The 27,052-nt window shown below is 35.6% G+C and overlaps 2 protein-coding genes and 1 long non-coding RNA gene across 12 annotated transcripts in view; 2 read left to right on the forward strand and 1 right to left on the reverse strand.

Moving 5' to 3' along the window:
* Positions 1-7,772, forward strand: part of Znf654 (zinc finger protein 654) — a 79,834-nt gene extending 72,062 nt beyond the window's left edge. For 4 of the 5 annotated variants that reach the window (XM_021238854.2, XM_021238853.2, XM_021238856.2 and 1 more), the window contains one exon: positions 1,883-4,781. In XM_021238854.2, the coding sequence (XP_021094513.1) occupies positions 1,883-4,498 (2,616 nt within the window). In that variant the 3' untranslated portion in view covers positions 4,499-4,781. The other variant, XM_004857916.4, reaches the window with a different exon arrangement.
* Positions 1-14,550, reverse strand: part of LOC106010521 (uncharacterized) — a 53,885-nt gene extending 39,335 nt beyond the window's left edge. For 4 of the 5 annotated variants that reach the window (XR_001184278.3, XR_015452335.1, XR_015452334.1 and 1 more), the window contains exons 1-3: positions 14,368-14,550; positions 10,704-10,797; positions 4,154-4,235 (exon numbers count right to left, since the gene is read on the reverse strand). This is a non-coding gene — a long non-coding RNA (uncharacterized LOC106010521). Of the gene's footprint in view, positions 1-3,207; positions 3,528-4,153; positions 4,236-10,703; positions 10,798-14,367 lie in introns of those variants that run through there. The other variant, XR_002387130.2, reaches the window with a different exon arrangement.
* Positions 14,551-14,663: 113 nt separating this feature from the next.
* CUNH3orf38 (chromosome unknown C3orf38 homolog) lies at positions 14,664-25,663 on the forward strand. 2 transcript variants are annotated; one of them, XM_004857913.4, is made up of 3 exons: positions 14,664-14,853; positions 17,623-17,864; positions 19,882-25,663. In XM_004857913.4, the coding sequence occupies exons 1-3, from the start codon at positions 14,727-14,729 to the stop codon at positions 20,560-20,562; spliced, it is 1,050 nt and encodes a 349-aa protein (XP_004857970.1). In that variant the 5' UTR covers positions 14,664-14,726; the 3' UTR covers positions 20,563-25,663. The 2 variants fall into 2 exon arrangements, with proteins under 2 accessions (XP_004857970.1, XP_004857971.1); XM_004857914.4 differs by having other exon boundaries at positions 19,885-25,663.
* The last annotated feature ends 1,389 nt before the right edge of the window (positions 25,664-27,052 follow it).

Raw genomic sequence — 27,052 nt, forward strand, 5'->3', positions numbered from 1 at the left:
AATATGCTTTAAGATGGGTTTTGGATGATAGATGAAGACAGCACTAACATTTGTAGAGGGTTTTATAGTTTACAGAGCACTTTTTTTCTCATTTTATTATTTGTGTTTCACAACTGTCCAGTGGCATTAATAGAGTAGCAGAGAAGCATGGTGAAATAGATGGGAGATGAGATTAATTGGAGACTACTGGGGGCACAGGGCATGGCTGGAGATCCTAAAGTGACTTGAATGTGTCACTGAAAGTTGCAACTTCAGTTCATAAATGTTCTGAAACCATTAAAGAGTTTCAGGTAAGGGCACTGTTTCTCTGATGTGAGAAACTGAAAGTGGAAATAAGGACTGAAATGTATAATAAATATTGGGAAATGGGAAAAAAGTGTTCAAATGGGAAGGAAGGGGAACAAGCAAGGAGGGAGGCAGAAAGGAAGGGACAAGAAAAGAAGTGAAAATAGAAGGAAAAAATGGAAACAAAGCTTCTGTACATAGGTAGAGGTGAGGGTTTCAGGGGGGGATGGAATAAAATAAAATTTATTTTTAAAAGTTTCAGGTAAGGAAGCAGTCTCTTCCCTTTTTTGATGATCTTAAAATTTTTAAACTTGAACATCTGAGTACATTCCAATCGTAAAAGTAAAGATAGAGAATACAGATATGATTTTGGAGAAAGAGAAGAAATGTTATGCTGAACAGTGGATTTTGAAATTGCTATACCTGAAAAATCTGGGTAGGAAAATTAATTATAATAGATATAAAAATTTGAATTCAGAAGGGAATCCAAACCTGAAATGATGGTTTTCTAAAAGCAAACTAAAGTCAGTGGAATAGATCTGATTCCCATTCATTTTGCAAACATTCAGAGATTGCTACGTACTAACTTCTATGATAAACATAGGACACAAAAAGTGAGACAGTGTCACAGTGATTTGGGAATTCAAAGTGAAGGTAGAGCCAAACAAACACAATTATAAAACAATATGTAAGTGCCTCTTAGAGATATGTTATTCTTATTGGAAGGATTACAGAGTGTTAAATATACCTCAAAGCAAAGGCCAGAATGAATGGGAGAAGCCTTCAGAGTAGAACTGATTCACAAATAATGAATAGGAGATCAGTAGAAATTTACTAGCTGGATAAAGTGGGAATAGTATGTGCAAAGTTAAGGTCTACTTGTAGAACTAACTGTATGTAGTTAAACAGGGTTACATAGCATGTAAAGAACTATAAAGACATGAAGCTGGCAAAATAGTAATCTTCCCTATAATTAATGAGCATATGTAGGCAGTATGATTTTAAAGACATATTATTCTGGTATCTTGTCCTATTCAAACAAGTATTTAGAATATTCCAAACCATTAGAAGCATTATTTATAACATAACTAAAATGGATCAACAGCAAATTCACAAGTGAAAAATAAGCTAGTACAGTTATCTTTGAGCCAGGCTTGAGTAATAATTCCCAGTAGGCTTATTATTTTGATGCTTTATTAGTTTTGGAAAAATAATAATTGTCCTCTTCTATAGTATTATAAATGATTCTTTTAAACTCAGTTATTAACATGGAAACTTGTTATATCTGGTTAAAATTAAGAGTCTAGAATTGTAAGAAATGTTAACCACCATTAATTTTATCAAGCATTTTGTATTATGGTTAGTAGGGCTTATCAAACTTGGTAATTCAATAAAGTGGAAGCTAAAATGCTATCAATTCCAGATTGCCCTTGTTTAAAAAAAGATACCTATTAAACAAGAGTTAATGCCACCATTTGAGGAAAATTGCATGTTGGATGTTGGAATACTGTGTGCGGAAAGCTTTCTTGTCAGTTTTATTTTAAAAAGTAAAGTGGTTAATACAGTTTTTTTGTTTTGTTTTGTTTTGTTTTTACAGGTTGAAGAAGAAGGTTTGCAAATTTGTGTTGAAATATGTGGTTGTGCTCTACAACTCGACCTTCATGATGATCCTAAAACTAAATGTCTAATTTATAAAACAATTGCACATTTTTTGCCAAATGATTTGGAAATCCTCAGGATTTGTGCACTCTCAATATTTTTTCTTGAGCGCTCCCTAGAAGCTTATCATACTGTTGAAGAGCTTTATAAACGCCCAGATGAAGAATATAATGAAGGCACAAGTAGTGTTCAAAATCGCGTTCGTTTTGAATTACTTCCAATTTTGAAAAAGGGATTGTTTTTTGATCCTGAATTTTGGAACTTTGTAATGATTAAGAAAAACTGTGTGGCATTACTGAGTGACAAATCAGCAGTTAGATTTCTACGTGAAAGTACACTGGAAAACTCTACAGATAATCTAAAAAAGACAGTAGAACAGCAAGGTTTAGATGAAGAGCTTGACTCTCTTACAGATCAGAGCACTGGAGAAAATGATCCTGATGATATATCTGTAATGCAACCTAAAGATCATGTTAATACAAAGAAAAACCTTGTAGCTCTTAATACTTCCAAAGTAGATCACAATGTCCCAAGGCATCGTTGCATGTTATGTAATAAGGAATTTCTTGGTGGTCATATTGTAAGACATGCCCAGGCTCATCAGAAGAAAGGCAGTTTTTCATGTGTAATATGTGGTAGAAAATTTAGAAACAGAGGACTTATGCAGAAACATTTAAAGAGTCATGTTAAGAAGATACAAAGACAGCAAATTGCTGCAGCTCAACAGGATGATCAGGAAATCACTACTTTAGAAGAAATAAATTGTTCCAGTTCTTCCATTTCATTTGAAAATGGGAATTCTAATAATAACAGTTTGGAAGTAGAGACTCTGACTCCTTCTGCTGATGGAAAGAAAGAAATCATATCTGAGCAAGTTGCTGAATTCACTGAAATTCCCATAGGTATATCAGAAGGTATAATTGAAAACGACAGTCCTGATAATTCTTTAAACAATGTCTTAGAGCCTTTACCTCCATGTGACTATGAGGAAGATGATGAAGAATGTGATTATGAAGAAGAGGATTATGACCTGAATCAAGAAACTTCAGTACTTCATAAAATCAATGGAACTGTGTGCCATCCAAAAGACATATATGCTACAGATCAAGAAGGAAACTTTAAGTGCCCCGCTCTTGGCTGTGTCAGGATATTTAAAAAAATTGGATTTCTAAATACACATGCAAGGACCGTACATCCAACTGATTTAAATGTGCGACAAACAGTAATGAAATGGAGCAAAGGAAAATGCAAATTTTGCCAAAGGCAATTTGAAGATTCTCAACATTTTATTGATCACCTAAATAGACACAGTTATCCAAATGTGTACTTTTGTTTGCATTTTAATTGCAATGAGTCCTTTAAGTTGCCATTCCAGCTTGCCCAGCACACAAAAAGTCACAGGATATTTCAAGCTCAGTGCAGTTTTCCAGAATGCCATGAACTTTTTGAAGATCTTCCTCTGCTATATGAACATGAAGCCCAGCACTATTTAAGTAAAACACCAGAATCATCTGCACGACCAAGTGAAGCAATTCTTTTGGATGTTTGTACAGACTCAAATCCTAATCTGGAAACAGACTCATCTAGTAATGAGAAACAAACTGTTAGTCTGCCAGCTTCTACTAGCAAATCAAGAAAAGATTCTACACAACCAAAGACATGTATAGAAAAGATGTATTTGGAAAAGAAAACAGAAAGTTTAGTTCAGAACGGAAGTGAACATTCTGATGACACTGTTTCAAATATAAGCTTGATAGACCAAAAGATGCCTGAAATAGAGCCAAATTCTGAAAACAATTGTAGTATTAGTGATTCAGTCAATGGACACAGTGAAATGGAACAAATGTCTTTAGTTTCATCAGATCCTGTTTTGAAAACAGATACAAACAGAAGGACAGAAAATGGTTCTGTTTTGCCCAGTGTTGTACAAGAAAATAATACCCTGCCAGTATCTCAGGCACCATCCAGACCAAATGTTACAAGTGAACATACTTCATATGGCTTAATTTTAACAAAGCCATATGTCAGACCATTGCCTCCCAGTTACCTTGATGAACGGTACCTTAGTATGCCAAAACGCAGAAAATTTCTGACAGATAGAGTAGATGCCAATTCTGATCAAGATAACATATATAAAAAACCAGTGAAAAGATTAAGATGTGGCAAATGCCTGACCACCTACTGTAATGCAGAAGCACTTGAGGCTCACCTTGCACAAAAGAAATGTCAGACACTCTTTGGATTTGATTCAGATGATGAAAGTAAGTCTTCTATGCTCTCAGTAGATAAATCTATAGAAACAGAAAGTGCCATAAGTATAACAGGTCTCAGTGAGGCTAAAAAAATTAACATTTGTGTAGCACAGATGGTAAAACATTACCTCAGACATTGTTTTCTTTATAATCACTGTGACATGGTATTAGTATTCCTGTATTACAGATCAACTAAAATTCACAAGTTAAATAATTTATATAGGCATAAGCCTATGAATTGGTGGAAGCTGGAACTTGGACACAGGTTTTCCATATATTTATCCTATTTCACTATATCATAGGCTTTTCTTCATTCTAGGTTTCATATAACAAAAGTTCTAGGCACTAAATAATTTTCTTAAAAATTATTTGTTTCTCTGTATGCCACAATGTAAATTTTCTATCACAAAAACAGAAGTTAAAAAAAGAACCAGAAAATAATTGAAAAACAAGAGGAGCAAAAGAAGAGCTTGTCTTTCTACTAATATCACTATCCTTTGAGTGAGGGTATAAATTTTTTTTAAAAATTAACTTAGAATTCCAGTTGAATATCTATAAAATATGAATTAACAGAAGTGTTCTGTTTTACAGGTGCCTGATAAAAATGTTTCAGAAAGATCTGTCGATCAAACAGTAGTGTGAAAAAAAGCACTACAAGAAAATGCATCATCAGTTTGCTATTTCCCTGATGGCCTTAATTTTAGAGCGGTCTCGGATTACTAAAGATAAAGAAAAAGCACATTTTCTAGAATGAACTTGCAGAGGAGATGTGCTAAGACTCCAAAAGGGTTATTATACAACTCCCAAAGTACCAGTTATCCAGAAAACCACATTTTTTTAGAAGTTTATGATGATTGATAGCAGCATGTTCAGTTTTGCTTGTGAAAACATGTTTGGGCAACTAGTTAGAAAGGAAAACCAGCCATGGCCTTACAGAAAGGAAAAAAGTTAACCCATTTACAAAAAGGAGATGAAAGGGAAGCTGGTTTACAATAATAAACAATGTAAAGCATTCTACAAATGAAATTTGTTTTGTTTTCATGCATAATCAGATTATGTCCTCCCTTCTGGTCACACATATTTTAAGGAACCATTGCCCTTTGGTTTGTGATACAATTTAGAAGCTGACACATAGAAAGAAAACTTAATTTATCACAGTGTTATCTACTGAAAATCCTAACATATTTCCAGATAATTAGGTCAGAGTTCAATGAATGATTTGCAAATAAGCTCTTACTAAACTCTTCCATTTTTTAATACAAATACAAATGTTTGTAATACAAATCAGTTATATTTAAAAGACAGCAATGTCAAAGAAAGTGAAAAGTACCACCAGTAACTTTGGCAGGATACGGGATAAATCTGAGACCAATACAGGCTGTATAGTTGAAAGAAAACACTGAATTGCAAATTCCTCAATGTGAATAATGGTTAAAGCATACTGGGATATTTCTATTTGTATACAGTGTTAGGACATTGCTTGGTGATTCATAGTAAGGTCCTTTAGACATTAGTGTGAGTTATCTAAGTATAGTCCTATGAAAATAACTGCTTAAAAATTGTCAACTAAAAAGCTAATAATTGATTCATTTTATTTAGTTAAGAGTCAATTCCAAAATAAGCCATACTACTCATGCTTTTTATTCATTAGTGATAAATTTGGTCTGAATAAACTTTTATATAAAAAAGGGAAGTATTTACACAAAAATTTGCACAGCAGGAACATGATGAGATATATTAATGTATTATTTTCCTTAGTGACCAGTAATTTTCCTATGAAAGATTTTAATTTAATTATTTAAACAATAAATATTGTAAAAGTTTAAAAGAAAAGCTTCTTGAATGTTTTCCATTTCCATTATTGAAAGGAGAATAAAGACCTCCTTTTACCTAATAGTAAATTGTATTAATCTAAAAGAGATGAGAACAAAAATGCAAAGGCACATTCTTTGAAAACAGACCTAGTAATATACTGTCAACTAAATATCCCAGTTATGCCAACTGATAAACTTTTGTTTAGAGAAGAGAATCCTATCAGACTCTATTATTATAAATTGTAGACTATTAGAGCTTCCTCATTAAGGTTACTTTTCTTTAGGGTAGCATCCAGATTTTATCAAATTATGACTTCCAGGTCATGGTATATCAGATGATCAAAAAAATACTTAATTTTATTAGATTATTATGGACATTCACTTCTATGCAATGATGGTCAAAAATCCATTCCAATAAAATTAAGTTTTTGTTGTGTAGCCTATATTAGGCTGAAATTTACATATATATAATAGATAAGTAAACACAACTCAATCAAGTTTTTAAATATTTTAAGGTCAATTTAAAGAAAATGTTTTCCATATTTCCTGATAACTAAAAATGTAATAAGTGAATTTTATTTCAGTTCATTCTAAAAGTACATTATATAATAAAAACTGTTTGGAACCTGGTTCATTTGGACAGTGAAGTTTTTTTGAAATATAATTTCTGCTTTGTACATGTTCCAAAAGTTTAAAATAACATTTTACCACATTTTAACTTCTTTACAAGTTGTAACTATTGACATAAATCTGTTACCACAATTCTGAAGTTCATGCTAAGATGTTTTAAACATATTTTAACTATTATTGTCTCCCTAAATTTATTTTGAGGTTTTATTTCTACTTTTGTGTTGCTAGGAGAAAATTTTCTGAAAGATCAAACTGGTTTATATACAACTAAGTCAAGGAATATCATAAAATACTCTTTGATTACATTGTTTTAACCTCTTTATATACGTTGCACATAATGAATACTGAAAGAATGTGTGTATCTTGTTGTATCTGTCTTCTAAAACATAAGCCTACATCATTCTGCTTTTATGGGTGCATAAACTTAAAACAGTTTTTATCTGGGATTCAAAAGAAAAGGAAGCGTTCTTTTTCTCAGCTTCTTTTCTACTATTTTAAGGATATTATCTTATATGGAACAAGTTTTAAATTTTTGTTTTAAATAAAAATTTCCTTCAAAAAATTACATGCTAACCTTTTACTATGTGTCAGTAAGGTCAAGAAGAGAGTAAATCTGAATTTTTGCTGCTCAGACATTATAGTGGATAAAGAAAAGGGGAATCTGTGGACAAGGACACTGGTACTTTGGGCTTTAGCCATATTTGTTATTTTAAACAATTACCAATTATATAATGCATACATAATTTATATCATTGACCTTGTGATTCTTTTCAAATCACACTGAACATTCAGACATACTCCTTGTTTGGTCTAATATTGTTGTATGAAAAATCTAAAAGGGATGATAGTGTTTATTTTTTAATTTATTTGGTACTGTAAAACACCTTTTCAGAATGGGTAAATGCTGTGTATGCATTTTGAAATTGTTAATATGTGAAAGATATTACAGATTCAGCAAGAAAGGAAATTTGTGCTTCCTTGTTGAATATTAAATTATTTTACTTTGCATTTTATAAGAGTACAAATTAAAACTGAGCCATTGAACTGCAATAAATCAACAATAGTGTCTCATTTCAAGAAATTTTTGTACTGTACATAGATTTGTTCAATAAAACATTGTCCTTGTTGATAATGCAAGTGTTCAGTTTTATGTAGTACATTGATTTTAAAAGAAATTAAGCTTGGGCCGGGGATTTTAGCTCAGCACCTCTCTGGCTTTGCAAGCGCAACATCCTGAGTTCGATTCCCAGTACCAAAAAGAAAAAAAAAAGAAATTAAGCCTATTCTAAGGTATATATGAAATGAGAACTTTCAGTTGTGTCTCATAAGGCAATGGGGTATTTCAGTTAGTACTATTTTCAAATTATTGAATGATTTTTCAACTATATAAAATAGATCTAAGTTTATATAAAACAGACATTTTCCACATTATGATAATGCTTATATGAAGGAATAACAGTTGCTAGAATACTGGTTACTAAATTTATTTCAGATGTGTGGTTTCAGTGTGATACATTACCATACAAACCCGGAAGGGATTAAGAAATACTAGTATTCTCCAAAAGCAAGACAGTGGATAGATTTTCTGGTGGAACTTTAAAATAAAGGATAGACAGAAGTCTCTTTAAAATTTTAGAGTATGGCCGGGGATGGATTTAGCTCAGTGGTTTCGCTGCCTGCTGTGCAAGCGCAAGGACCCGAGTTCGATCCCTGGTACCAAGGGGAAAAAAAAAATTTTAGAGTATGCTTGTCACGATGCACACACCTGTAGACCCAGTTACTCTGGAAGCTGAGGCAGGACAGTTTGAGCCCAGGATTTGGGGCTAACCTGGGCAACAAAGGGGACCTCCTGTCCTGAAAAGGACTGAGGGTGCAGCTTAATAGTACTATGTGTGCTTAGCATATGTGACGTCCTGATTTCAATCCCTAACACCAGAAAAAAAAAAGATACCAATCATGATGAAAATTATTTCCTGCGAAGTATTTCAGTGGGGAAATTATTAAGTCAGTCTAAAACCAAAATAGATGTTCTGTCACTAACAAAAACCCTATACAGTCTTTGCTAAAACAACTGGAAAAATTGAGGCTTTTAAGAAAAATAACATCTTTGTAATGCAATGAGCATTTAAACTGAAAGAATAAATAGTGGGTTAAAATAATTTGTACATAGCACAAACGTGTTGCTTTGAAACAGTTCTGAAGCATTCTAATGCTGAGATCTAAAATTCTCAGTCTGATTTAAGGCCATAATGATCTCAGAAATGTGATCCATTTTCAGGATAATCAATGTCTTAAGGTATACAGGCAAGTTGTTGGGGTTTGGTTAATTAAGTCTTAGTCTGTTTTGTCTTGCTATAACAAAATACATTACATTGAATACCGTACTAAAAAGATATACTTGGCTTACAATTTTGGTGGCCAGAAAGTCCAAACAGCATTGTACCACACTTTAGTTGTATCACAATATAGTGATGAAGTGGGAATGGAACTAGTGTGCAGATGAGGCAAGTGTGGTAACCAGGGAAAGAAGATGGACCAGGTTCATCCTTTTATAGCAACAAATGCCCTCTGGAAAGTCTTTCAAAAGTTACCTTAACACATTGCCGGCAGCTTGAACCACCAGTGGTACATGGATGACTGGCCCATCTGGCAGCATGGGACAGTCCCCTCAGGTGGTACAAGCTGCCTGATGAGACAGTCATGCATATACAGCCCTGGTGTGAAAATGTTGATCCCTTCCAAGAGTTATGCCCCCATTATCTGAATTTCTTAACAGCCCCATTACTTTGACATATCGAGCACTAAAGCTTCCAGCACAAGGAAGTTTGGAGGTCAGAATCATATCCACACCAAAGCACAGAGTATAATATAAAATCTATACTGATTTCAAGAATCAGTGGGTTACAGGGACCGAAGTTTGAGCTATATATCTGGATTCTAAGTAGTCAACCCAATATTAAATAGAATAAAACTGAGAAGTTTATCCCTTATTGATGAGTACAGTATACTGGGAAGAAATGGCTTCTATTTTACTAAATTATTAAATGTGAACACTGGACTACTGTATAGTCTCCTAATTGGGCTCCCTTTCCTTTATTCTTGTCTTCAATCTACTCTTCATAGCAGCCAAGGGGCCCTGCTTGAAGCTAGTTAGATCATTATATTTTTCAATTTAATGAGTTCACAATTTACCATGTGCCAGACTTTCTAATAAGGCGATGAAAAAACAAAAATAAAAACCATTGCCTCACAAGCCACTGGGGAATGGGAAAGGAGGCAACAAACAATACAGTGTAAGTGGTATGGAGAAAAAGTGGGTAAGAAACAGGAATAAGCAAGGTGTTGGTTGTGACTCTTAAAAGGACAATGGAACAAAATCTCTCAAACTGATTTTTTTTTTAAGTGCTGGGGTTTAAAACCAGGGCCTTCAAACTGTGCTACATCCTCTGCCCTTTTTAATCTTTTCTGGTTTGAGATTGGGTCTTGCTAAATTGCTAAGTAGCCCAGGATTGGCTTGAATTTGTGATCTTCCTGCCTCAGCCACTCAGTGATGGGATTACAGGTATGCATCACCACACTCAGCTTGATAAACTTTGAACCAGGGACTTCAATACTGTAAGAGAAAGAGAGCTCTTCAGATATTTGACATAGTCTGTCAGGCAAAACAGTAAGATCAAAGGTTTTGTGACAGACCTGAATGAAGGTACAAACAGGAAAACATTGTAATAAATAGGAAATTAAGTCAGAGGTAAAAACTAAAGCCAAAATCTGTATGATGGCCAAAAGTCTCTAGATCTCCACTAAAACAGCAGCCACTAACAACATGTGGCTATTAAAATTTAGTTGAAATTCAAATAAAATTTGAAATTCAGTTCCTCAATTTCACGGGTCACATTACAATATCTCAGTAACCTCATGTGGCTAATGGTTACTGTATTGGTAGCACAAAGAACATTTTCATCTTCTCATTTAACAAGTTGCTTTATATCAACCTCAGTGGACATTTAACAATATCTAGAGTTAAATTTGCATTCTGAAACTGAAAGGAAGAGGTGTTACTCACCAGTGGATAGAAGCCAGGGATGTAGGCAAGCATCCTTCAATGCACAAGTTAATCCCCCTAACAAAGAATTATCTTGCCCAAAATGTCAGTTATCCTATATTTAAAAAAAAACAAAGTGACTCAAACTCAGTTTCTCCTATTATACTCACAATACAGATCACTATCAATTAACAGATAGGTGGAGTTCTTCCCCACACCCCAAGCAAGAAATTAATTCCTGTTGTGAGAACACTAGCTGGATGTGCTCTAATTCAATTCAATTCAGATACCGCCTACCTGGAGATAATATTGGATCCCAAAAGCTGAGGCTCAGCTCCAAGAGTATGTGTCCCTGGATAGTTTGTTTCCCTTGTGCTTCTGAGCTCTAAATTGAGGTCAAAACCTCCTCCTTGGATTCAGTTAATCTGAGTAGCTCACAGAATTCAGGGAAAGCTTAATGTACTGATTTATTATAAAAAATGTTACAAAATACAAAGATGAACAGTTGTATTCATCCAGCTTTGGAAGAAGAGACATGGAGCTTCTATGCTTCTTCCATGTTACCAGTCAGCCATGGGCTTTTAGCTCAATGCAGATGGAAATCATGAAATTGGCATGTCACTGGAGTCTAAGGAAGTTCTACAAGATGAAATAGAAGCCTCAACTTGCCTCCCCTTTGAAGTAGGTTTTTTGACTCTTGTTATGATTTGTGTCTAGATGTCCTACTAAAGTTTCATGCGGTCATAGGTGGGGCGTCTTCAGAGGTGGCTGAATATAGAGTGTGTGATGCTGGCTTTAAGAGTATGTGATTACTAAATCAGTCTACTGACTGGTTTGGTACCACTCTAATGCCGGTTAGACAGAGTATAAAACGGGCAGAAACACGCTGCTAAGGTCCCTTGCTTGTCTTGCTACCTTCTGCCTACCATCTCCTCTGTGATGCTTGTTTGCCATGCCACCCTGCCTTGGAGCCTGCCGATTATGGACTGAAACCTCTACAAACTGTGAACCAAATAAACTTTTCCTCCCTTAACTTTGAGTGTCAGGTATTTTGTCCCAGCAATGAGAAAAGAAAGACATTTGTCATAAAAAAAGAATTTCATGACTCATCAGTGAGACAGGCAGATGTGTTAAGCATTTAAAAACAGAAAAAATAAGGAAGGAGTGTTAGCTTGAAGATATAAAGGAAGCCCAGCTCTGATGACAAGACTCAGACTGGCTCATTAATTAAATTAATAGTAAAATAAATAAAATAATAAATTAATAAAAATAAAATTAATAAAAGGGACTAGTTTTTATGGCTTTGCTGGGGTAGGTTGATGGGTGGACATTTCCATTGGGTCATAACTATGGCATTTTGGGGATCCATATTTGAGAGGATTTCCTCTGTGGCTTATGGATTAGTGGCAATTCTTACTCTTGGATCTATCCTGATGTTTCCCCTGCTTTTATAGGAACCTGCTCCTTGCAATAAGAGCAGGGGATCAGCAGAGGGTACATTCTATACATTGTCAGCAAAGTAGGATGGAGAAAAAGATGTACCTATCTTTAATGAGTAACACATCATGGGTTAAGGCCTAAGAATCCACGTCTCCTGTCTCAATAGGTTACCTGTCTTATTTTATCCAGATGTGCCAAAACTCCTTGAGCTTTCACATGTTCAGCTACCCAGAACCTCTCTAGACCCTGTCCTTCTGAGTTTTCAATGGAGAGCTCATTGCATAGGCAAGACTGAATGGACAACCATGTCAAAATGTGATTGGGGGGCCGGGGATTTAGCTCAGTGGTTCCGCTGCCTGCCTCGAAAGCAAAAGGTCCTGAGTTCGATCCCCGGTACCAAAAAACACCCCCCAAAAACCAAAAAAACCAAAATATGATTGGACAAAATGGGTCTGATCTAATGATAACAATGAATGGAGAAATCCAGCAAGGCCTGTTTGTTTAGCTATTCTTGGCCTCCCTGTGCAGCTTTCTTCCCTCAAGCGTATTAGGTAGGACCCTTCTGGAATGAGAAAGGTCTTAAGACCTACTATCAAAGGTAGATCACAAAATTTATGGCCTACTCTTAGAAATGCAGCAAAGATGAGACTTTATGACTGGTGATGCGGAAAGAAAATTCTAGTTTCTATGACCTGCCTAGGGGTGGAAATTCTGAACCATGAAAAAACAAAACAATACATATACATATATATATATATATATATATATATATATATGTGCATATATACATATACACACATATATATCACAAGTGCCATGGTTGAGAAACCCTGCTTTAGATCAGTCTTAACTGTAATCCTAACCACAGTGCTGTCTTCTACATAAAGCTGCTTCAGCCTCTTGGACTCCTTATGTGCTAAGCGCAGCCCTCTAGCCTCAAAATCTCTACTGTTGCTTCTTCCTAGAATACTCTTCTGTGGTTTACTCCCTCACTTTCTTTTGACCTTTCTTTATGTCACTTTGAGAAGCCTTTTCTTACATCCTGTATAAAACAGTAACATCCTCTCCATCTTCCTCTTTTGATTTATTTTTCATCTGGTAGAGGATAGTTTCTTAGAGGTTTATTATCTGTTTCTGCCCACTGGAATACATGTCCCAAAGGACTTGAATTTGTTCCTATTGCAGAAAATGATGGCTGGTGTTAGTTAAATACATTTTTTAAAAAGTGAAGCATTAAATGAATAAAATAAAGTCAGGCATGCCTTCCATGTAGTCTCATAACAGTACATATGAGCACTTACCATATCTCTTTACTGGCAAAAATCATTAAAGGAGGGTGTCATTTCTCAGAATCTTCAATACCTACCATAAAAGGTACTCATCAATGCTTAAGGCGAAATAAAAAATTGGTGTGTATGAATGAATGGTACCCCTGAATAATATCATTTGACAACTTACCTGTGCTTTCAATGCTTTGTTTTAAAGACCATATTTATAGTTTATTTATGACCAATATTTAGCTATGGCATTAAGAAAATGTTAAATTTCCTCACCTGGATCTGCAGAATCGTACATTTCAGCTACTCAATGCCAAACTTTAAGTTAACTCATCTAAAATATGGCTCACAATGGAAGCAGACAGAAGTAATGTGTTTAAGTGTGAGTCCTCAGTCTAGCAGAGCACGACTGTCAGTTTATGTGACTTGCTATCATACTAATAACATCCAATATACACATTCAGCTTCTACTGGGAACGAGGTACTGTTCTTCGCCCTTCCCCCTCACAATCCTAGATCCATTTTGAGATATGAACCTCACGGACCAAAAAACCTAAGGAGCTTGCTCAGAGTCACAATTAGTAAATGGCGTAGTAAAACCCGGTAGCCTGGTTTACAGGAATGCCCAATCTCAAACTGCGCGCGACACTCTCTCTTAAAGCAGAACGACAAAGGGAGCGGAGCCAATTTGAGAGAAGTCGGGTGGAAGGCGGGCAGGCGTGGGATATGTGATTATCTTTTTTTCTTTTTACTTTTCGTAGTGTAATGTTAAACCAAAATTTATTTTAATTCGTGTAATTTTAGAATATTAAAGTACCGGCTCAGCCAACTGAGAAGTGGTCGCAGAGACCATTTAAGCGCTCCCGGGGGCCAGGCCTGTGGGCGGGGAGGGGCGTCCTCCATTGGCCTGCCCCGTAGCATCACGGGAGCTCGGCCAGCGCCGGGGCCGACTTCCGCTTTCCACCCACCTGCAACCGCGCACCCTTCAGGACGCCGTTTGGAAGAGAAGGGACTCCTGGTGAGTTCAGGGATTCTTTTTGTAACTCGCTTTCTGTGGAAAGTCGACGTTCTCCGTCTAAATGCGGTTCCTCTCTTAAGTGAGGTGTGCGGAACTTTGCTCCAAGACATCCCGGAACCGCAAGTCAGGAGCACAGCCTTTTCTCCTTGACCCCGGAGATCACTTCCGTTTAGGGGTCTGGAATACCTGAGTTCCTTCTACGGCGAACGACAGGAAAGGTACTTCCGGTGTCTGTTGCCAAGGCGCCGGCCCGGTGGGCCGTAGCTACTTTATTGGCGCGGTCCTCTTCCCCTTTCCCCGGGGGTCAAGATGTCTGGGCTCAGTCAGTCAGAAATGGAAGGCTGTCGTAATCTGCTCGGCCTACTGGACAACGACGAGATCATGGCCCTGTGCGACACCGTCACCAACCGCCTGGTGCATCCTGAGGACCGCCAAGGTACCAGCCGCCGTCGCCCCTCCTCGACCCCAAGTTACGGTAGCGTGGGAGTGGAGGGAGTTGAAGGCCGAGCCCCCTCTTGGATCCCGTCACTCTGGGTCAGAATCCCGTCACCGTCTTTGGTGCTGGTGGCCCAGAAACCAGCACGCAGACTTCGGCTGGCGGTGCTGCTAATGGCGCAGCTTCCTCCGGGTTTTATCCTTGTAATGTTATGGGCAAATGCTTGTTCTTTGGAGGATACGTAGTACCTCTAATTTCCTGGGAACCAGAGTGTTTAACTTAATTATCAGCTTCTGTCAGCTGAGGAGTCAGCTGCTGCTCAGCCTGGTCAAGCTAGAGAGGAGGAGGATAACACTTTGCGCTTAGATAAAACACCTACTGTGATAAAGAGATGGAGGGTTTGAATCCAAGTCTCCTTTTGAAGGCAGAATTTTCCGGAGACGATTTTGTGTTTAAGGATACTTTCAGAATCAGATACACATGAATGCAGAGTCTATTATCAAGGGTTACTAAGTCGGATGTACCTTTTGTTCATTTAAGAAAATCGGTCATTTGTATTTTTGAACAGTGAACATTAAAAAGAAAGACATCTTTGGGCCGGGGATTTAGCTCAGTGGTTCCGGCGTCGGCTCCACAAGCGCTAGGACCCTAGTTCGAGCTCCCGTACCAAAAAAACAGAAAAGAAAGACATCCTTAAAAATTTAGACTGAAAAAATTTTAAACTAATGTTGGTCTGCAGCATTTATAATTTTACATGTTAATCACCTCACAGTTATGGTGAGTGTGAATTTAAAATTGTAATAGGTAAAAATGCTGGAAATAATTGGCAGTGAATCTAAGAGCAAATAAGAAGAAAAAAAAATAAAAACTTCCCAGTACAACATGTTTAAGTGATTTGAAGAAAGAGTTCAGGAAAAAAAAAAAGCAATAAGCATATAAAAAGATATTCGACATTTTTAGAAAACAAAATCCAAACCAAAAGGTGTCTTTTCTACGTACCAGATTGACAAAGCATTAAAAAAAAACTGCCTGTTGGTGATCAGATGAAGAAACTCTGACAACTAATGGAGGAATGTAAATTACAGCTACCCCACTGAAAAACAAATTTCACATTATCTCCTAAAATGAGATTAGACACTTAATCTAGACAAGTGGTGGTGAACCTACAATGTGCATGAAATTGTGTTTTTCTTTTAAGACAAAAGATGTTAATGTATGAGTTGTTTCTACACTAAGCCCTCAGCATTCAGGTTTAATTGCAGTATTGGCATTTTGTGATAAATAAGTGAGTTTGGGGTTGGCGGTTTGGGCACTTGTCTCTAAAAGGTTTGCCATCACTGCTTTAGACTTTGGCTTATCAAACTTAAATGTACCTTTGAATCCCTCAGGGGTTTTATTAAAATGCGGATTCTGATTCAGTAGTTTGGGTAGGCTTGAAGTGCATCTCTAACAAACATGATACTCCTGCTGCTCACCCTTCTGTGCACTGGCAGAAGTGTATGAGAATATTCAGAGTACTAATGTTGGTAATAGTACTAATAATACTATTAGTAATAGCATAACAAAAGTCTGTAAACAAGAATAGAAACCTTGCATTTTCACAAGTGAGAAAGAATTAACTATAGCTACTTATCTACATACAGTAATCTCAAAAATAACACTAAATGAAAAGCTGATTCCAGAAGACTACCCATACTCGTGTATTGGATTTATAGAACATTTTTAAATGCCATACTAAATAGATGTTTAGGAACACTTACTTATGCAATACAATTATAAAGAAAAGCAGGAAATGTTTGGAGGATAGTGGCTGTTGTGTAAGATGAGTGAGAAGAGACAGTAACAACACTAGAGAGGTGAAACGGGGCCTTAAAGATGCTAGTACAGTAATTTCCTATGCTTTAAGATCTGTAGGAGGTATTATATAGGAGTATGTTTTATTGCCATTCTGTATACCTCACACATATAAAAAGTTCTTGGTTTGAGATATATAGATTGATTTTTTTTTTTTGAGAGAGAGACATGGTCTCACTGTATAGTTCAGGCTGCCCTTGAACTTCCTACATAGCCCAGGCTGGCCTCAAACTTGTGATCCTTATACCTCAGCCTGCCAAGTGCTGGCATTGCAGGCATGCATCACTTTGCCTGGCTTTATGAATAAATATTTTTAATTAAAAAAACAAGTTCTGGTTATGCCACTTCCTAAGGGTATGACTCTTGGTATCTTGTGTATATTCAACTCTGAGTTCTTTAGATTGAGAAAAGTGATCCAAAGTTCCTTGATGTCTAAAATACTGTAATTTTACTGGTGTTTTAAGAGGTTTTATATGAATTCAGATCTTGTGGTCTTATTAGCTAAACATTTTTTTCTGGCTTGAATTTGTTCTTAAAACACACTTCTTTTAAAAATTGGGCCAGAATTTTACTATTGCTTATAGAAAGTGAAAGGAAGGGGGACTCTTTTTCAATGAGGATGTTTAAGCCATGAAATTAAAAATCCTACAACCCACTTCTTGTTTTTTAAAAATAATCATCCCTTGGGCCAGGGATTTAGCTCAGTGGTTTCACTGCCTGCTAAGCAAGTGCAAGGACCCGAGTTTGATTCCTGGTACCAAAAAAAAAAAAAAAAACCAAACATAAAAATAACCATCCCACATGCAAAAGCAAATTCCATGGTAAGAGTTACTTTGTGGAAGAATTTCTGCTTTACATTGGACAAATTTGTAAGTGCCTCATGACTTTTTTCTTTTCATTGTGATTTTCTTCTAGATGCTATTCGAGCAATATTAGTGTACAGTCAAAGTGTAGAAGAACTTCTGAGGCGTAGAAAAGTCCACCGAGAAGCCATATTTAAGTACTTGGCAACTCAGGAGATTGTTGTATCTCCAGCTACTGAGAAACACAATCTTATTCAGCATGCAAAAGATTACTGGGACAAGCGATCAGAGCTGGAACTGAAAAAAATGCCAGAGCCAATTACAAAGAAGGAGGACATCCAACTCTTTCAACAGGTAAACAGATCTTGTAGTTACATTCTGAATCCTTGTTCTGTCTTAAGCTCCATAGATAATCCTAGATCTGGGGAACATAGTTGATAATATTTATATCTTGTAATTTAACTTTACTTCATAACCTTTGCATCCTAAAAGAAGAAAGACCAGTAAAGCAACTTAGAGAAAAAAAAACATTTTTGACATTTATTGATTTATGAGGGAAAAAATTTTTCCTCACTTATCATCAAATGAGAACTATTGGATTTTTTAAAGGTAAACTGTTAAGATTAATTTTATGTTAGTTTGGACTCTAGTTCTCCAATTTTTTTCTCCCACTTTAAATCACTATGTGGGCATGAGAAGCGGATTTGAGGATGGAGAGAGATGAAAAGTAGGGGAGGGAAAGCAGAAGTAAAAAGGAACAAAGTGTGATTAAATATATGTACAGTTTCCCATGATGAATGTGGTTATTATTTATTGTAAACATATACTAATAAAGTTAAAAAGAAAACTATTGTAAATCCTTTCACATTTTTAAGATTTCATTGCCATCAGTACAAAAATGTCATGAGAAAAGCTGGAAATATTTAGCTAGAAAAAATCCTGTAGCTATTGTCTTTAGCCACTATAGGCTGTTGCTATTTTTATGTGTGCATTTTAGATGTCGAATGAGAATTTAATGTTAACTGACTGAAGTTAATCATTTTGCCTTCATATTAGGAAAGGATCTAAGAACTTTTTTAATGTACTGAAAAGAGAATGGGCTTTGAAATAATATAGATGTTATTTCATATTAAGGTTTGCAGTATAGTAGGTGTGTGAGATTAGGCAAATAATTTGACCTTTCTGAGCTTTGTTTTCTTCATCTATAAAATTATCATAATGGATCTAGGGGTTTAGTACAGTGATGGTACAAGGCCCCCAACAACACCCCCCGAAAAATCTTAGCAATAATATCAATGTCGTAGGATTTATTGTGAAGATAGGAGAAAATAACACTTAAGTGAGGTGCACCTTGCCCTGAATTTTCAGTAGCAGATAATAATTAAACGTAGGGGAGCAGCCAGGGATTTAACTCAGTGGTTCCGCCTCATAAGCGCAAGGTCCTGAGTTTGATCCCCCGTACCAAAAAAAAAAAACAAAAAAACCAGAGGATCAGACCTCAAGGCTGGGAGGCTTCAGGTGCAGTGCTAAGCCCAGCCAGCGAGAGAAAGGGCATGAGATGCCTTGACAATGATATAAAAGTGAAGTGCCAAAGTAAGGCAAGACTGCTGAGAATTCAGCTGCTTAAAAAAAAGGAACTCAACCATTTCAGTGAGGTACTATACTCTAGAATATGTGGATAAATGAAATGTAATTTACCAGATACTTTTTTGCAATAATGTATTCTTTGTAAAAGGAGAAATAATCATATAAAATTAATCCCAGTTATAGAAAATGACCTACTTTAACCCCTTTTAAAATATGTGTTTAAACTTGGCAAAAAGGTTGATTTATCATAATCTTAGCAGAATATAATTTACATGCAGCAGAGCACATCCATTTGAAGCATAGTTTGAAGGTTGCGACAGACGGATCCTGCCAAAATCAAGAGAAAATTGTTATATAGTTCATTATCATTGTTAATGCTGATGTTTTAATAGGTGTTGTTACTTTCATCTAAGACTTCATATTCATGAATATGATACGTAAAGTTCCTTCTTCTACTTTTTATTTATTTTTTGAGAGACAAGGTGTCGGTGTTGCCCAAGCTAGACTTGAACTCCTGGGCTCAAGCAGTCCTGCCTCAGCCTCCCTAATTGCTATGACTACAGGTGTACTACTGCCTTATTATTAACTTTACTTAGCTACATTTTAAGCTTTTTGAGCTAGAAAATTCTCAAATGATTTTTCTCCTCTTTGAAAACAGCTTGTCTATACATGATGGGTAGTTCCCTTTGCTGTAATCCGTAAACCGAAACCTAGCTCTGAAACAAACTAGATACAAAAAGTAGATGTGAAAGTTAAACCTTAGCTTTATTTTTTATTTTATCAGCAGGCAAAAGAAGATAAAAAAGCTGAAAAAGTTGATTTTCATCGCCTAGGAGAAGAATTTTGTCACTGGTTCTTTGAACTTCTCAATTCACAGAATCCTTTAATGGGACCACCTCAGGATGAATGGGGGCCACAGCACTTCTGGCATGATGTCAAGCTTAGGTTTTATTACAACACATCAGAACAAAATGTGATAGACTACCATGGAGCAGAAATTGTGAGCCTTCGCTTGTTGTCACTAGTAAAAGAAGAATTTCTTTTTCTTAACCCCAACTTAGATTCTCGTGGACTGAAATGTGCTTCTTCTCCCCATGGATTAGTTATGATTGGAGTTGCAGGAACAGTCCACCGAGGGGACACTTGTTTAGGCATTTTTGAACAAATCTTTGGACTTATCCGCTGTCCTTTTGTGGAAAATACTTGGAAGATCAAATTTATCAACCTGAGAATCATTGGAGGAAATTCCCTTGCTCCTGGAACAGTACTGAAACCTGCTGTTACATTTGAACAGAGTGATCTAGAGGCTTTTTATAATGTAATCACTTTGTGTGATAACACTGAAGTAAGACTTAATGTAAAGCAGACATTGGACAGTGGGACTGGAGACCAGGCTTTATGTAGTGGAAATGAGGCATTGTTAAACAAAAGAGAACCCAGTTTACCTAACCCTCTGAAGCACTGACACTGTGTATCATCATAAAAAATCTTTATACAGAAACTCTTCCAAATACGTCAGTAATTTCTAAGTGATTTCAGATGTGAGGATTGACATTTTAATTGAAATACCTTTCTTTACTACACAATTACATATTAAGTGAATATTTGCCTATTTCTACCTGAGTTGTAGTAAAAGTTCTGAGAACTTACTGCAGTTCATCGATAAATCCCACTTTAGATGTAGTTAACTGTGTCTCTTAGAAACCAAGTAATATGTTCATTATACTATTCTACCACTGTGGGAAAGGATTAGTAGTGTTCAAGGCTTCCTTAAATTATTCATTTACTATTCTCTAAATCCAGATATTGGATATTTTACAAATGCATCTCCCTTATTCTTTTTTAAAAACTTAAATGTTGTAGATATTTAATGTAAACTCAGGGTTCTCATTTTAGAAAACTCAAATGACATTCATGCAAAAATCTAGTAATTTATTTAGTAGGGGAAGAAAAATTTACTGCCTCTTTATAGAACATTTCTCAAAGTTGCTGCTCTTGTCAAAGCTAAATAGCTCTCATAATCTACATGTTTTATATTATTTTGGGCAACAATAACTGTTATTCTTAAAATAGACCTTATTCCTACCTAGGCTTAATTTAACAGCTTTATTGAGCATTTATTATAACAACATAAAGGAAATATGCTGTTGAAATTTTAAAGGGATACCCAGTTCTAAATTTTAAGTGAATTATTGCTGTTACTCTTGATTGATCTTGTCAGACATGACTCCTCCCCCCAAAAACCCCATGAATTTATAACATGGGTATACATATACATGTTTCTACATACACCACACATCGTAATCTTGTTAAGAATTATCTCTAATTTGTGTTACTAGGTCTGAGTCTCAAAGTTGGGTTGCTGATTTAATAACACATGCTTTAAAATTTAAATGACAAATTATCCAGCAACTTTGTTGAACCTGAATTTAGTTAAGGAATTTGAATTTATAAAGGTGCCACTTGGGAATAAAATTCAACTGGAAAGTACAGTGATGTATATGTTAAGTTTTAACATATGTCATGATCCTCTAGGGAGACATACAAATATTGGAAGCAGGAGAAAAACACTCATCTTTTTTGTATATTTAATGACATTCCTCTTAGGAGGGATTGGTATGTCTGAAAATAAGAACTTTAATAAAGGAAGGAAATCCCTTTTGTCTGTGTAAGAATAGTATATTGTTTAGATTTAATTTACAATTGTTCTTAAAAGTTTTAGGCATTTCACAAAAACAAAGCAAATTTTACTGCTTCTAGTTACACTATTAGTATAATTAGATATAAAAAGTAATTGCCCATTATAATTTGATAAAAACAGGCAGATCAAAAGTCAGTCTTTGTGCCCACAGTTCTGCTTGGTTTGAAATCAGTTTTATTTTTTAGATTTGAAGTACCACTGAAAAATATCCTTAATAAAGGATAAAATTAAAAACCATCTCTTTTCTTTGTGCTATTGATGTCAAGTACTGCAGAAATATACAAATTGTCAGACTGGGTAGGGATTTCCTCTAGTTATCTTCCGTGTTGTATTTTTATAAAGCCCAAGTAAGGCTTCAGTTTCTGCACATAGTTTTAATCAGTTTTTAAAATTTAGAATCTTGATAGACTATGGCAGTGATAGTGAGCCTTTTTTTTTTCCATTAAGATTATTGGTACATTTTAGGTATACAATACAGTTACATTCATCATTGGGATCTTGTACCTTTACATGATGTATCTTGGTTCTTATTTTTTCCCCATTCCCCTGCCCTCCCTTCACCCCCTCCACCCTTCCCTATTTACAAAGACTTTGTTTCCATTTTTTCATTTTCTCATATTTTCTCATATTTTTTCTTTTCCTTTATTTCTGTTCCCCTACCCCTCCCACTTCCCCTACTAGAAAATGTCTAAAGATATTTTCTTCCTATTTCACATTATCAATTATACATTTTGATCCTTATTTATACTTTCAGTTTTTCACACCACAGAAACTATTTGGTATTTACACGTGTGTCCTATTTATTTCACTTAAGAGTATGGCAATGTGCATCCATTTAGCTAGTTTCTTGTTCTTTATGGCTGTGTAGTACTCTGTTTTATTAAAAAAACCCACATCTTTATCCAGTCTCCAGTTGATGGGCAATTAGGCTGTTTCCGAGTTTTAGCTATTACAAACTGCCACTATAAACATAGATGCACATATATCACTGTGGTATGATTCTATTAATTCTTTTGGGGAGATACCCAACAGAGGAATAGCTGGGTCAAATGGGACCTCTAACCCTAGTTTTTTGAGGTATCTCCACACTGATTTCTACGGTAGTTGTACCAGTCTGCACTCCCACCAGCAGTGGAGAAGGGTTCCTTTCTCCCCGCAATCCCGCCAGCATTTGCTATTAGTTGATTTCATGATAGCAGCCATTCTTTCTGGGGTGAGGTGGAATCTCAGCCTTGTTTTCATCTGCGTTTCTTGAATGACCACTGATGTTTACTTACTGCTTTTACTTCTTTGTCTGAAAAATGTCTGTTCAGTTCAGATGCCCATTTTTGAATTGGGTCTTTATATCTGGGGGGCCTGATTCTTTTGAGTTCTTTACATATTCTAAATAGTAGACCTTTGTCTGAGGAATAGCTGGTAAAATTTTTTTCCCATATTGTAAGTTGTCTTTTAGCTCTGTTGGTGGTTTCTCTTGCAGTGCAGAAACATTTTAATAAGATGAGATCCCAGTTGTTGATTCTTTGTGCTAGTTCTGGTGCAACTGAGGATATGTTCATAAAGTCTTGTCCTATGCCAATGTCTTTGAGCCGTTCTACGAAACTTATTTTCCGGCAAGTTTAGTGTTTCTCTTTTAATATTTAGATCTTTAATCCACTTCGATTTTAGTTTAGTGCATGGTGAAAGATAGGGGTCTAGTTTTAAGCTTTGGCAGGTTGAAATCCAGTTTTTCCCACACTATTGAAGTTGTCTTTCTTCCAGTTAGGATGGTTGGCTCCTTTGTCAAAGATGAGGTAGCTGAGTATGCCTGGAGTTATTTCTGCATTTTCTAATCTATTTCACTGATCTCCGAGTCTGTTTCTTTGCCAATAGTATTCTGTTTTTATCACAGTGGCTTTGCAGTATAGTTTCAAGTTGGGGATTGTGATACCCCCTGCTATGTCTTTATTGCCTAGAATTGCTTTTGCTATTCGAGGTCTCTTCTGGTTCCAAATGAAGTTCTGGATTGTTTTCTCTAATTCTGTGAAATATACTGTTTGGATTTCAAGGGATTGCACTGAATCTATATACCAGTTTTGGAAGTATGGCCATTTTCACTATATTGGTTCTTCCTACCCAGGAACAGGGGATGTCTCTCCATTTTCTTATATACTCTTTGATCTCTTTTTTCACAGTGCTGTAGTTCTCAATGTAGAGGTCTTTTGCTTCCTTCATTAGATTGATTCCTAGATATTTCACTTTTTTGGGTGCTATTGTGAAAGGGATTGTTTTCCTAATTTCTCTTTCAGTGAGTGTTATTTATGTATGACATGGATATTGATTTTTGAGTGTTGACCTTGTATCCAGCTACTCTACTGAATCTGTCAATTAAGTCTAGAAGTCTTTTGGTGGAGTTCTTTGGGTATTCTATGTAGAGTATCATATCCTTAGCAAATAATGACACTTTAACTTCTTCTTTTCCTATCTTTATTCCTTTTATTTCTTTCTCTTGTCTAATTGTTGTGGCTAATGTTTCCAGAACTATATTGAACAGGAGTGGTGATAGTGGACATACTTGTTCCTGATTTTATTGTAAAGGTTTTGAGTTTTTGACCATTTAGTATGATGTCAGCTGTTGGTTTTTCATAGATAGCCTTTATCAGGTTGAGAGAAAGACTATTCCAATTTTCTATAAGGTTTTTATCATGAATGGGTATTGGATTTTGTCAAATGCCTTTTCTGCATCTATTGAGATGATCATATGGTTTTGTCCTTGACTCTGTTAATATAGTGTATTACATTTATTGATTTATGAATGTTGAACCAACCTTGCATCCCTGGGATAAATCTGACTTGGTCAGGGTGTATGATCTTCTTGATGACCCTCTGTATTCTGTTTGCCAGTGTCTTGTTTAGGATTTTTGCATCTATGTTCATTAGGGAGATTAGACTGTAGTTCTCTTTTTTGGTTGGGTCTTTCTCTGCTTTTGGAATCAAAGTAACACTTGCTTCCAGGAATGAATTTGGAAGTAATGCTTCCCTTTGAATTTCACTGAACAGTTTAAAGAGTAGTGGCAATAGTTCTTCTCTAAATATCTTGTAGAATTTAGCAATGAAGCCATCAGGACCTTGGCTTTTCTCTTTTGGTAACTTTTTAATTGCATTTTCAATTTCACTGATTGTAATTGGGCTGTTTAGAATTTTTATATCTTCGTTCAACTTTGGTAATTCATATGCATCTAGAAATCTGTTCATTGCTTCTGTGTTTTCCATTTTATTAGGGTACAGGTTCTTGAAATAGGTACTGATGATCCTCTGGATTTCTGCTGGGTCTGTTGTGACCTCACCTTTTTAATTCCTAATTACATGGATTTGAGCCTTTCCTTTTTTTGATAAAGTTGGCTAAGGGTTTATCAATTTTATTTATTCTTTCAAAAAACCAACTCTTTGATTCATTGATTTTTTTGTATTGTTCTGTTAGTCTCCATTGCATTGATTTCTGCTCTGATCTTTACAATTTCTTATCTTCTATGAGCTTTGGGTTTGTCTTACTCTTCTTTTTGTAGGAGCTTAAGGTTCAGCATTAGGTTGTTGTTTTTTAGCTTGCTCTGTTTTCCTAGGATGGGGATTCATTGCTTTGAATTTCCCTAGATGAACTGCTTTCATTGTGTCCCATAGATTTCTGTATGTTCCATTTGTATTATCATCTAATTGTAGAAATTAATTTCTTCTTTAATTTCCTCTGTGACCCATTGGTTGTTCAGGAAAGTTTTATTCAATTTCCATGTGTTTGTGGAGTTGTTGCAGTTTCTTATGCACAGTTTAGTTGCACTGTGGTCTGATAACTTCAATTCCTTTGTATATACTTAAACATGTTCTATGAGCTAGCATGCGGTCTATTTGATGAATGATCCATGTGCAGCCTCAAAGAATGTATATTCTAATATTGTGGGGAGGAACACTCTGTAGATGTCTATTAAGTCCATTTGTTCAAAAGCTTGGTTCAGCTCTAATATTTCGTTGTTGATTTTTTGTCTAGATGATCTGTCTATTTGTGACAGTGGAGTATCGAGGTCCTCCACTACAATTGTATTAGTGCTTATTTGATTTTTTGTGCCCATTAATATTTGTTTTGTATAGTTGGGGGCATTAATACTTGTTGCATATATATTTATGATTATCATCTCTTCCTCTTGGATTGTTCCCTTCACAAGGATGTAGTGACCATCTTTGTCTCTCTTAATTAGTTTTGGTTTGAAATCTACTTTGTCTGCAAATAAGATTGCTACCCCTGCTTTTTTCTGAGTTCCTGTGGTGTGGAGAACTGTTTTCCATCCTTTTACTTTCAGTCTATGAATTTCTTTTTGAGTTAGATGTGCTTCTTGTATACAGCATATTGCTGGATTTTGCTTCTTAATCCATTCTGCCAGTCTATTTCTTTTGATTGGTGAATTGAGGCCATTAACATTGAGAGTTATAATTGATAGATACTCATTTTTTAATTACTAGAAATTCTGAAACTTTGGTTTTGTTAAACTTTTTTGCCTTGTTGTATATGTTCACAATATATTTTCCATGTCTTAGTCAAGAAAAGTAGAAACTGGTTTGATAGCCAAATTAAAGACCACCAGTGCGGATAGTGCCCAGTTTATGATTGTTTGGCATACAGTTTTTCAACTTTATGATTCTTTGAAAGCAATGCACATTCAACAGTAACTACTTTGAATTTTGAATTTGGATTTTCCCACCAGGCTAGCAATACAGAGCCACCCATTCTGTTTTTTCACTTTGTGTACAATATTTAATAAATTGCATAAGGTATTTGACACTATTACAAAATAGGCTTTGTGCTAAATTATTTTGCCCAGTTGTAGGCTAGTATAAGTATTCTGAGCATGATGACAGACTAGTTTTAGAAATGCTACTAAGTAGTTCAGGTATATTAAATGTATTTTTTGATTTATGATATTTTCAATTTATAATGGGTTCATAACCCCATTGTAAGTTGAAAAAAGATTAATAAAATAATCAAATATATAACTGCTTCAAAGAGACTGAGAATAGAAGTTGGCAAATATTTAAGAATGACAGCTGAAGATGTAGCTCAGTGGCAGTATGTGTGCTTAGCAAACATGAAGTCATAAGTTCAGACCCTGGAAAAAAAGAAAAAAAAAGCACTGGGGACAACGGCAGATTTCATATAGGTTTATTCTTTAGGAAGCATGGACATAGATAGTTACTGTTCATAAACTCATTGGAAATTCTAGGAAGTTTAATG

The sequence above is a fragment of the Heterocephalus glaber genome, unplaced genomic scaffold (genome assembly GCF_053883595.1).
Source record: "Heterocephalus glaber isolate CG9 unplaced genomic scaffold, H.glaber_assembly_v1.0 deba00000122, whole genome shotgun sequence".
Classification (NCBI taxonomy): Eukaryota; Metazoa; Chordata; class Mammalia; order Rodentia; family Bathyergidae; genus Heterocephalus; species Heterocephalus glaber.